At 38.6% G+C, this 13,267-nt stretch overlaps 1 protein-coding gene across 1 annotated transcript; it reads right to left on the minus strand.

The window, feature by feature from the left end:
* Window positions 1–9,815: 9,815 nt before the first annotated feature.
* FEZF1 (FEZ family zinc finger 1) lies at window positions 9,816–13,267 on the minus strand. The gene is made up of 4 exons (XM_072146998.1): window positions 12,088–13,267; window positions 11,866–12,000; window positions 10,943–11,075; window positions 9,816–10,826 (listed from the first exon to the last, which is right to left on the minus strand). The coding sequence occupies exons 1-4, from the start codon at window positions 12,826–12,828 to the stop codon at window positions 10,519–10,521; spliced, it is 1,317 nt and encodes a 438-aa protein (XP_072003099.1). The 5' UTR covers window positions 12,829–13,267; the 3' UTR covers window positions 9,816–10,518.

The following is a 13,267-nucleotide window of genomic DNA, read 5'->3' on the forward strand; positions in this document are numbered from 1 at the left end:
TAACTGTTGGATGAAAACAAAACGATAAACACATTATTTTGGATATAACACTGAAGGCTATGTGTTATTTATTAAAACTATTTCATTTTTTTTATTATCTTGTTTTCTATATAGTGTCCCAAAATCTCCCTAATTCATTTTATCTGTACCATATGTTCAAAATTTTTTTTTAATTAAAGTTATCTCAAAAATTGGCAATTTAGTCCAAGGCAAAAAAAAAAACCTTTTTATTTCATTGCAGCATATTACCTGTTCGCTGTCAGTGTGAAATGGAGTTAGTGAAAATGAAGTGGGACTAGAATTCAATCCATTTCCCAATAAAGCTAAAAGCAAGTGAGCTCTATCACCTCTTACCCCCTGATAAAATCACAGAAATAGAAATATCAAATATATCATTTACTGGCTACAAGCTTTCAAGTCTTCTTCAGTGATTTTAGTAATTTTGTCATTCTTGACAAGGACATTAATACTGACTTACAACAGATAAAATCTGTTCTGTTAGAGAAAATCTTGCAGAGATCCTTTACTTATACAGAACATTATGATGTGCCGGAGTCTGTGAAAATCATATTTATGAGTTACGCACAGTTCTCAATACTATCAGCTTCACTGTTATTTATCTCTGTTAAAAAAAGGATGTTAAATAAACAGAAATAAACTGAACATAATTGAACACGTGCCAGTTAGTCTAAGTTCACACCAGCGTTCAATCCTCCACTCCCTATCACTGTTAAAAAAAATCAAGAACGGAGTTTTAACATATCAATTAAAAATACCATTGATATAAATGTAAATTTTATGTCATCCGTTATGGTCAGTTAGGCTAGTATTCGTTATGCATGCATTTTTGCTGAAAAAAAATTACGGTAGCTGCAGTACTTGAAAGAAATGCATGCATAACAGATGCTTCCCTAACTTAACATAACGGATGACATAAAATTTACATTGATGGGATTTTTAATTGAAATGTTAAAGCTCCATACTTAACTTTTTCTCTTCATATATCTTTCAAAAAAACTGGTGCTAGGGCAGTTTCTAGGTAAGTTGTGGTTCAGGGCGAATCTCAAAAAATCACACTCGAAGGGTTGTTAAAGTATATATAATGCTTCCCGAGTTTTGTATGGGTTATTAAATATGCCACACTATGTTAGCTTATACACATCTCCCCCCAAATTAATTCTAGCATATACAATTATCCCTTTAATTAAAATATGTAAAGTGTCTTTCAAATTATAATATTGTGCCTGCCATGATTTATTATGATATCAATTTACACATATACGTACTTCATCAGAACAAAGCTTAGTACATAAAAACAGCACCAGTATAGAGTTCAATACATAAGTATAGTAGTAGAACCGAGCTTCATACAGAAACACAGCACCAGACCAAATCCTAGTTGTACTGCACACTGCCCCCAGTATATAGTTTCCCCTAGTACACTACAGCCACCCCCTCCCAGTATATAGATTGCCAACCCTTATTATATTAGTAGCCCCAGCACAACGAAGCCTACCCCTCCCAGTATATAGGTAGCCCCAGCACAATGCAGCCCCCAGTATATAGGTAGCCCCAGTCACAAGGCGCCACGTTATAGTGCATGGAGCTGGGTCGTGCTACTGCAAAAGATAAAAGAGGAGCCATGGGGAGCATTTTTTTTAATGGGGCAGTGGGCGGGTGCTGATGCCCCTTGTTTCTTCAGGGTTGCGTCTAGGGCTAGGGGTCGCCCCGTCTGGTGGAAGAAACTGGCCAGACTGGTCTGACTGAGTCAAGCATAGGGCTCTTTAGAACATGATATACATGCTCCACAGTCTCACAGGAATACATGCAATATTAATAACCAGATGAAGAGAGTGGTCCGCTCTCCAAATGTGTCGTTCTGAAATTTCCAGTTATAAAACCATAAAGGAATTTTTTTTCCTGAAGGCAGAGCAGTAGATTTATCAATTTTCCCCCAGTTCCCAATTCAAAAAAAACTGGCAGCACCCTCAATGCTTATGAGGATAAAGTGGATTTATTCAAACATTTCAGCCACCATTACCGATGTGTTAACTTCTTGCACATGTATTTATAAAGTGTCTGCGCCAGTTTTGTGCCACGGCTGCTCTGTGTCTGACAAGACAGAAAAAACTGCACCTAAAGGGGTGTGTTAGTACTTAGAGTTTGCACCACATTTATTTATGAAGTGCGCCACAATGAAGTTGTGAAGTTGATTCCCTGCTTCTTCCTGACAAGTTTGCCACTTGAGACAAATTGAGCTTTTAGGTAATTTTCTGCGACATTTTAAAAAACTTGCATATGGCCAATACAACTAACTCTAGTGTAAACTGCTGGATTAATTAGATAAATACAGCAAATCCATTAAAAAGCCAGTGTAGTGGTGCAAATGTGGAAAAGTCGCAGAAAAGTCACAATAAATCTCAGCCTTGGTGTCACTCCAGACTGTGGTTGTTGTAATCAGTGCAATGTAAAACAGGGCTACCTTTTCACCTTACATGGGAGGAAATGTCAATATTTGCAGATATTAGGAACATCTCACTTATTTTTAATTTGCATACGTTTACAACTTGTCCTTCTTGGTATTTGTTCAATTCCTATAAACTGTGTATGTATATTTTTATAATTAATCCTCACTTTGGCGCTCTGTTATTATAGTTAGTAATTATGAATTAATTATTCTAACTTATACTATTGACAATTGATTTATCAAATATAACTTAATTATCTAGCTCATGATGATCTATGATATCTACCTATATCATGCTGTTGCTTTTCAGCATCTCTTCCTATCTAGACTATTCATCTAAGTATCTAGATATGTATTTATCTTTTATTAACACCTGCTTAAAAACAAATCTATAAACTCAAGACTAGTGTGAGCATAGATTTTACTAAAGTGCTACAATACCTTCAGCCACTAGGTGGAGCCTGTAACTTTGATTTCGCCCATATTGATGCATTAAACCCCTGCAATTACAAATGGTTGAGTATCTGTAAACTAATTAGAGCATAGTGGGGCTCTGGGTGGGCTGCGAATGTCATTGTCAGTGTATAAAGAATGTGTCCCAATGTGGCTTCTTGTAGATTCATTATGAATTCTCTCTAGACCTTGTTTGGGATTGTTTTTGTGTTGTATTGACACCTGGACATACTCTCACTAGGTATGTATTCATGCTGTTTGATAATAAAGCCCCTATAGATTAGTTGGGAGATGGCGGTAAGATACTCCAACACACTGTTGGCGTCCATGGAGAATATTGATTTACTAAATAGTGATCAGATTTCAAAGCTCTGGGTGCACCAATGATTACATGTATTTAATGGAAAACATGAAAATGTTTATGTCTCTTGTTATGACCATATACATGAACTCACGTGGCGCCATATGGCTTTCTGTACATTATGCCTCTCTATTACTTACCTTAAAAATAGAAACCTGTTGACCCCCCAATCAAGTAGGCAAAAATTGTAAAATTATTTATAAGCTAAAACAAGCAAATGCAGAGACCCTTACTGTACTGTAAGGTATCATTGTGCATGGCATGTAGACATCTTTCTGAGAAATACTGTAACTTATTAGGCTAAATTCACACTGCTGTTCCAACTTCCATTCCTAACCTCCGTTAAAGATATAAAGAATGGAGGTTTTACAAATCATTGACATGAATGTAAATTTGATGTCATCCGTTATGTATGTTATAGGTTTCATTTCACACTCAGCTTTTCCATTTCTACCTTCCGCTTAAAAAAGTAGAAACCTGTAGTTGAACAGAACAATTATAAATCCCAATGAAACCGATGTAGCTTTTCATGTCATCCGTTGTCATCTGTTAGACAGTCAAATGTTATTCCTGCGTTTTTTGGATGGCAAAAATGACAGTTTTTTTTTTGGAATGAAATACATAAAGCTTCTTTCACACTACAGTCCCTTCCCTCTGTTAAAAACATAAAGAATGGAGGTTTAACGGAGGTGTAACAGAGCTTTGGGGTATCACTTAAAAATCCCATTGACATCAATATATATTTTGTGCCATCCCTTAGGTTGACATAAAATGTACATTCATGTCAATGGGATTTTTAACTGATACTTTAGTTTAAACCTCTGTTAAACCGTCATTTTTTTTAAACGGAGGTAAGGAAGGAAGGGTAGTGTGAATTTAACCTTAGCCTTAACACAAATTTAGAAAAAAAAAAACTAAATTCTAGACAGCTACATTCACACTATCATTCCTTACCTCCGCTTAAAAAATGAAGAATGGAGCTTTAATGGAGGTTTAACATATCAGTTAAAAATCCCATTGACATCAATGTATATGTCAATGGGATGGCGTGGATCCATTATCCAGCCTCCATATTTTTTTCCGTACAAATAACGCATTGATAACGATCCTTGCCTAAACGGAACATAATGGGTGACATAAAAGACATAAAATACACGGTACTGAAAGGAGCCCTATGTATTTCGTTCTAAAAAAAAAGATGTAAACTATTATATAAATTGATAATACAACAACTATATAAGATATTGGATGAAATATAAATATTAAATGGGAATATATATGATTAGTATTCCATATGTGTGTATAATATGTGTCTATATAATGGAATATTATAAATGAATACCTGTATATATTTATACATATATATATATATATATATATATATATATATTATACTTGTTGTATAGGGTACAATTGAAAATGTTAGGTAGGATGATAGAAATAGACTATAATAACTAACTAAATAAATAGATACAACGAATATTCTTTGTGTACACACACAGATAAATAATCGCTACCGTTTTGATGTTGATGTCAGTATACTTTTCTTGTGTAATCTGTAGAGTTATGGTTATGTGACATATTTCCCTCTACATTCAGTATTAATATTACTACTACTATAACAAGATATATTGCAGCAAAGCCTCTGTTATTGTGCATAATTGCCAGTGTCTGTTATGTCTAATTGGCAAGTCCTCATGGAAAAGCAAATTCCTGAATGAAAGCAACTAAACTGATGTAACAGAGTCAGCAATTAAATGGTTACTGTGACTCTGCGCAGAACATGAGCCCCATAGTGTTTCCATCATCTTTACAATCACCAGGACCATGTCTCTTTATTATCATCTCATACTGAACGTAGAAGGAATATCTAGAAATAGTAAAAATACAATATATATCACCTGATGTACACGGATCGCACTTATGTTTCTCTATATGAACAGACAGAGCACACCTGTAATGTGTTAGTCCCAGAGGTATATGGAGCATGGGTGCTGCTGACCACATTAGTCCCCAGAGATTTGGGGAGTGCCAATTAGAAGCAGGCCAGGTTGTTCTGGGAGAGGAACACAAGTGGCACGTCCAGCTGTGCAGTAGGAACAGGTGGGGGACACAAAAAGGACAATGGCTGGAGAATGAGAAGCCCTATTAATAACTAGTGTAGTATCAGGGAAGGAACGGCTCGTCATTAATTGGCAATTAGCAGTGATCCTTTCTCATCCTCCTCTCATGTGTGATCTGCTCTGCCCCTTTGTCCCTTGCTGAGGCTGCTGAGCCGTCTGTTCCCATCTCCTGTTCCCTCATCCAGGAGGACACAGGAGCTCAGCACTCACATCTCCAAATACTACCCTAGACTACACCACCACTACATACTATTAGCACTCCTAACCATACTACACCAGACACTACTCAATCCACTAATCATTACTAGGCACTACTAATATAACTAACTATTCTACACTAGAGACTATTATACTCCTAGCACTGGACACTACTAATTCAACTAACTATTCTACACTAGACATTACTATACTCCTAGCACTGGACACTACTAATATAACTAACTATTCTACACTAGACATTACTATACTCCTAGCACTGGACACTACTAATATAACTAACTATTCTACACTAGACATTACTATACTCCTAGCACTGGACAGTACTAATATAACTAACTATTCTACACTAGACATTACTATACTCCTAGCACTGGACACTACTTATATAACTAACTATTCTACACTAGACATTACTATACTCCTAGCACTGGACACTACTAATATAACTAACGATCCTACACTAGACACCACTATACTCCTAGCACTGGACACTACTAATACAACTAACTATTCTACACTAGACATTACTATACTCCTAGCACTGGACACTACTTATATAACTAACTATTCTACACTAGACATTACTATACTCCTAGCACTGGACACTACTTATATAACTAACTATTCTACACTAGACATTACTATACTCCTAGCACTGGACACTAGTAATATAACTAACGATCCTACACTAGACACCACTATACTCCTAGCACTGGACACTACTAATACAACTAACTATTCTACACTAGACATTACTATACTCCTAGCACTGGACACTACTAATATAACTAACTATTCTACACTAGACATTACTATACTCCTAGCACTGGACACTAGTAATATAACTAACGATCCTACACTAGACACCACTATACTCCTAGCACTGGACACTACTAATATAACTAACGATCCTACACTAGACACTACTATACTCCTAGCACTGGACACTACTAATACAACTAACTATTCTACACTAGACATTACTATACTCCTAGCACTGGACACTACTAATACAACTAACTATTCTACACTAGACATTACTATACTCCTAGCACTGGACAGTACTAATATAACTAACTATTCTACACTAGACATTACTATACTCCTAGCACTGGACACTACTAATACAACTAACTATTCTACACTAGACATTACTATACTCCTAGCACTGGACACTACTTATATAACTAACTATTCTACACTAGACATTACTATACTCCTAGCACTGGACACTACTTATATAACTAACTATTCTACACTAGACATTACTATACTCCTAGCACTGGACACTACTTATATAACTAACTATTCTACACTAGACATTACTATACTCCTAGCACTGGACACTAGTAATATAACTAACGATCCTACACTAGACACCACTATACTCCTAGCACTGGACACTACTAATATAACTAACGATCCTACACTAGACACTACTATACTCCTAGCACTGGACACTACTAATACAACTAACTATTCTACACTAGAGACTACTATACTCATAGCACTGGACACTACTAATACAACTAACTATTCTACACTAGACACTACTTTTACTACACACCATATATACTGGACACTTCTTATACTAAACATACTACACTTGACACTACTTATACTACTAGCTATCCTACACTAGATACTACTAACTAACGATCCTACACTAGACACTACTATACTCCTAGCACTGGACACTACTAATACAACTAACTATTCTACACTAGAGACTACTATACTCCTAGCACTGGACACTACTAATACAACTAACTATTCTACACTACTTTTATATTCTAGACTACTATAGACTACTATATATCTATTCTAGACTACTTTTACCACTCACCATATATACTGGACACTTCTTATACTAAACATGCTACACTAGACACTACTAATACTAATACCTATCCTACACTAGACTCTACTTTTATTACTAAACATTTACACTGGACACTACTTATACTACTAACTATCCTATACTAGAGACTACTGATGGCACTAACCATACTATAGTTTCTTCTACTAATACAACAATACTGATACTACTATCCTTCACTAGACACCACTAATACTTCTAACCATACTAAACTAGACACCACATATACAACTAACTATCCTACACTAAACACTAACGACTTATACTAACCATACTTCACTAGACAAAACTATTCTAAACTACACTACCATTACTAATTTACTCACTACAGCAGATTTGAGTTCGGAAAATCACAATACAGCAAAGATAAATACATGACACATCCAGGATATTTTTCACACTGGATGTCAAATGCCATAGATTTCCGCCATTTCTGTATTATGTAAACTGGTAAGTAATGGCATTGATCTGAGCATACCTCAAGTGTTAAGCGCTCTTATATAGTGCAGGTCAGTGCTCCTGAATTCTCATTGTCTCCACTTATTATAATCCAACTAAGACAATATTTGTATAACATGGTGCAAATAGACAAGGGTGGAAGTACATCCTGTATGATCACTCACCTGACCCCCTAACACATATGACATACATGTGCCGAAGCCCGTGGTAGTATACAAATGCCTCTAAAAGTATTAGACTATCATAACTTCACCGAAATCTCATCAATATCCTCTGGATCTGCTGTCAAATTGCATAGATGCATAGATATCAGATGGGTAGGTAGGTAAATAGATACATATATACAGAGACAGAAAGGCATAAAATAGATAGATATCAGATAGATAGATAGATAGATAGATAGATAGATAGATAGATAGATAGATAGATAGATAGATAGATGCCTATTGTAGAACTGTTTCGTCGAATCTAATAATTAAGGTTGTCGGAAATTTTAAGAGTTTTCTTGCTAGAAATAATAAAAAAAACTTATTACAACAATATTAATAACTAATAAAGATACTGTTAATGAGCCGATACTTAATTACTCACTTAATTACTGTTCTGTAAATGACACTCCTAATTGAATTAGAGAATGAGATGTGAGGTATACATGATCAGTAATGAAACATCCTCAGTTCTGACTAGATTAATTGGATGTCAGAGATAGAAAAGATATAGATATTTAGACAATTCGAGCTAGTAAATGTGGCTAATCATTGATTTGTCACATAACTAATATTTTAGGACCGAATAATGCTGAGTAATAATCCTGACCATACAGGCAGAAGATAACTGTACTGTATAGACAATGGATAGATCTGTATATAGGTAGACATTTGAAATTGTCGGCTGCATTAGGGGCCATGAATTAAAATACCCAGTGTGTAATTTCTATTTCTAATATATCTATCTTTCTATGGGTGAATGATCAGCCATATCAGATTTACCTTTTCAAAGTTGGAGGGCTGGAGGGCTACTATGTTTTCTATGTTTATATCTTTTGTACAGCAAAAGCTAATATAAAGCTTATCAAGATATGTGTATACTGTATTAACAATAGGGTTTCTTAGGACAGATCACCGGGCATATTTTTTATGTGTTTGGTGGAATGGAACAGTAAGCAAAAAATAACACGTGAGCCGATATTTTTCTACAATGGAATGTTTAAAAAATGCATATAAGTCTTTGTTAGCCCACTGATAAAAGATTAATGTTCCGAAACAAACCTACAGCTATAATAGTCAGCAAGTAAGAGCCTCCTATTGTCTTACAAGCACACCTTTTTATAACGCGTCTACCCTAAAAGAGATAGGGACCCCGTATTTTACAGGAGACCCCATATTATAAGATGAGCCTCCCCTTATAATGGCCGAGGACTTCATATTATACACATCATATTCATGAGCACTTTTCTTTCCAGAACTATTGAGATCAATGCGATGTAAAGCTGCAGCCGATAGCGCCCATGCACACGGAGCGGCAGCCCCGAACTCTCCTCGGCGGTTGTAGTGTTTGTAAATAGAGTAATGGCTCTTGGCTACTGCTCCCTATGGCCGGTGTAATACAGCAGCAGCAGCAGCAGCAGTCTCTCTCCTGGCAGCAGACACCACATGGTAATAGTGTAACAGGAGCCTCTGGTAATTACCCTCCTTAATTAATGTCACTCGTTTCAGTGTTTTGGCAAGGCCTCCTCATGTAGTGGAGTGTGGCGCAGATTATCACCCCCTCCATCCCCTGACTAGTCATCCATGTGCTGTAAGTCCTCATACACACAGCACAATCACTGCAGAAAATCCCCTGCACATCCTGAACCACAAGGAAACCATTTATTTTACGTGCAAGAATAAAACTCATCATCATCATCATGATACATCAGCGTATTACCAACAGAAAGGAGATCTGCACCCTGCACGACAGCAGCAGACGGAGGGGGTCAAATATTTGGGACAAACACAATGGAATAGACTTTTCTGTGTATATTTACAATAAATAGAATAATACATATGAAATAATAAATAGGTTCATATACAGGAGTCTCTCTGCTGCACATATACAGAACACACCAAGAAAATTATACTAAATAAGAGGGGCATGCACTGAACAGGACCAACCAGGCACCCACAGAGAGACCTGCAGGTAAGTGTCAGTACATGGTCATCGGCAGCTCTGGTCATGGGAAGGAACAGCAGGTAAGTATCGGTACATGGTCCTCTGCAGCTTTAGGCTTTGGAATTACCTGCAGGTAAGTGTCAGTACAGGGTTTTCTGCGGCTTTGGACTTGGGAATTACCTGCAGGTGAGAGGCAGTACATTGTCTTCTGCAGCTCTGGACATGGGAACCAGCAGCAGGTCAATGTCAGTCCAGGTCTTCTGCAACTCTGGACATGGGAAGGAGCAGCAGGTAAGTGTCACAGTACATGATCATCTGCAGTTTAGGACTTGGGGATTACCTGCAGGTAAGTGTCAGATCAGGGTCCTCTGCAGCTCTGGACATGGGAAGAAGCAGCAGGTAAGTGTCAGTACAGGGTCTTCTGCAGCTCTGGGCTCTGGTTCCGGGGGGGCTGTTCCCTGGAGGCTGGCAGCAGTTCCTCCTGCCCGGTTGATACCCCTCCAGCGTTGCTGTCATGCAGCTTACGGACGTGTTTCTTCAGGTCGAAATTCCTGCAGAAGCCTTTGCCGCAGGTGGGGCAGGTGAAGGGCTTCTTGTCGTTGTGTGTGTGCATGTGGAAGGTCAGGTTGTAGACCTGGTGGAAGGCCTTGTTACAGATATTGCACTTGAACTGCTTCTCCCCGCTGTGGGTGAGCTTGTGGTTCTTGTAATTCCCTGCAAGCAGTTAATAAGAACACCATTTATTTCAAGTGATCACCTCCCAAATAACAACCGGCTCTTCAGACCGAATAATGGATGTTTCCCCAGACACACATGTCCAATGTACCCACCTTTTTGATGAAAGCCCTTGCCACAGAACTCGCACACAAAGGGCTTGTAGCCCGCGTGGATCCGTGTGTGCGTATTTAGTGTGGAACTCCTGTTAAACGCCTTTCCGCACTGGTTACACTTATGCGGCTTCTCCTGCACAAGAGGCAAGAATAAATCCTTCTTAACATTGCCAAAAAAACCCCGAATCAATTACGTTACGTTACACAAAGAGCATAAAAAAAACCCGAATCCAAATAGGGACAGCCCGACACAAAGCAATAAATCTTGAGTCCTATATATCGGAAATATATGATCCCATCATCCGTAACTATGTATAACCGTTCCCATATTATATGTGTTTGATACCATACTAAATAATGGGAAAGATTTTTACTAATAATTTGTTAACATTTAGTTCTAGTAAAATTATTATAATTATTATAGTTTAAACAATACCATAATATCATATTATCAGAAATTGTCAATGAATCTGTCAATTTATGTTTATGTTTCTCATATTTACAATAACAATACTCATTTATTTGTCACATTTTCTAGATTTCTAAATTTAATATTAAAACTATAATTTAGCATTTATTGTTATTCAACATGTTGCCATAAAATAGTGAAATATTAATTATTATTATTAATATAAGATTGAAAAATTATTGTTCATGAAGTTATTTACTGACATTGCAGTGGTTATTTATTTTTTTCACAATAACGCATAGATATCGTTCTGCACTCTCTGAATAGCCTTCTATATTATCCACAAGTGAAGTTAATCGCACGTTACAAGCACTGTTATTCATAGATCAAAGGTAAAGTTAGGACAATAGCATATTTATAATTGTATAACTAATATGACATGTTTCCCAGCGTATGCCCTCCCTTCAATTCCTAAATCGCATAGAGGATATTGTGATTAATATTGGGACTGTACCTGTGTGTGGATGATCTTATGTCGGCAGAGGGTACTGGCTTGCCGAAATCCTTTGCCACAGATCTTGCAGACGAAAGGTCTGGCACCTGTGTGCACCGGCATATGTCGTGTTAAATTGTAATGTGCGTTAAAGACCTTTGAAAAAGAAAAAAAAGCAGATTTATCACAATGCCCGGAGCAGCAGGCACAGAGGTGACAGCTCGGGGTTTGGCGGGTACTTGCCTTGCCACAAACTTCGCAGGTGAACACCTTGGGCTTGTTGCTGGGAGAAGCGCTGCTGAACTTCGCGGCCGATTTATAAGCGATCTTATCGGACAAGGAGTGGGCGCTCTCCTTCATGTAGTGCTGAAAGTGCGCCTGGGACAGGTCTTTGAAGGTGACCCCTGCAGGGTACTTCTCCACGGCCGGGACCACCAGCTTGTTCCTCTCTGCCAGGTAGGACTTGTGAGGGGGGTGCAGGGGGGAGCCCAGGAAATAGGAGGCTACCGGGTGGATGGCAGGGTGGCAGGGCGCTTCGCCCCTGTTGAAGTAGCACAGAGCTGCGCCCATGGCATGGAATGAGGAGTGATTGACCACCCGGGGCCGGACCAGTTTGTACTGGGGGAAGTCTCCCTTCAGAGACACGGTGCAGTTGAGCAGCTCATTGCAGGTGAAGGCCGGTGCCGAGTCCTGGGGGCTCTTCCTCAGCTCCGCTCCAGTGAGCCCCAGTTTAGGGCAGTGTTCATACGTGACGGGTACAAATGGGATCATGCAGGGGATGGACGAGGAGCTGAGGTGCAGAGCTTGTTTCTGCTCCCCCTTGTGCCCCTGCAGTAAGCCTGGCACCGGGAGACATTTGGGCTCCGGAGTCCTTGACATTATCCTCTCTATGGAGAAAGCCAGAGGCTTGGAGCTGCTGATCATGGTGCCTCTGCTGGCCAGGTGCTCTCTGCCTGGAAAGACCTTGGATCCTCTATTGTCCATGTTCTCTCCTTGTCATTGCTGTGCAGGGAGTGGGGAACTTCTCCTCATACCAGGAGCAGCCTAGTGGACAGGTGCCAATCCATCCCCATTACATGACACTGGAGCAGTCACTTCTTATTGCCACCAGGCCGGCTCAATGGGATGTGTTGTGTCAATAACGCAGGAAAGATCTCGCCAATCGTTAACTTCCAAGAGGAGAAGGTAAACTAGATAATTGCTCAATTCGTTTCCAACAGTCAACAGAAAAAGTTTTTTTTTTCTCTTTTCATTTTTTTTCCTCTTTCTTTTTTTCTGTGGTAGGCGACTACTTTTATTGGAGATTAAAGTCCCCCGCCCCGTCAGAAGAGGAGGGGGTGCAGGGGGGTGTCTCCAATCTGCTCAGCACACTCCAGGGCCAGCCTGATGGGAGATCAATGTACATGACATCATCCAGCAAGAT

The sequence above is a fragment of the Engystomops pustulosus genome, chromosome 4 (assembly GCF_040894005.1).
Source record: "Engystomops pustulosus chromosome 4, aEngPut4.maternal, whole genome shotgun sequence".
In the NCBI taxonomy this organism is placed as follows: Eukaryota; Metazoa; Chordata; class Amphibia; order Anura; family Leptodactylidae; genus Engystomops; species Engystomops pustulosus.

Coding starts and splice junctions, on each gene's coding strand:
- FEZF1 (XM_072146998.1), bottom strand. CDS start 12,828: ATGGACAATAGAGGATCCAAGGTCTTTCCAGGCAGAGAGCACCTGGCC. Junction 12,001..12,087: donor CCTGCGAAGTTTGTGGCAAG/GCAAGTACCCGC, acceptor TCTTTTTCAAAG/GTCTTTAACGCACATTACAA. Junction 10,827..10,942: donor CAAGGGCTTTCATCAAAAAG/GTGGGTACATTG, acceptor AACTGCTTGCAG/GGAATTACAAGAACCACAAG.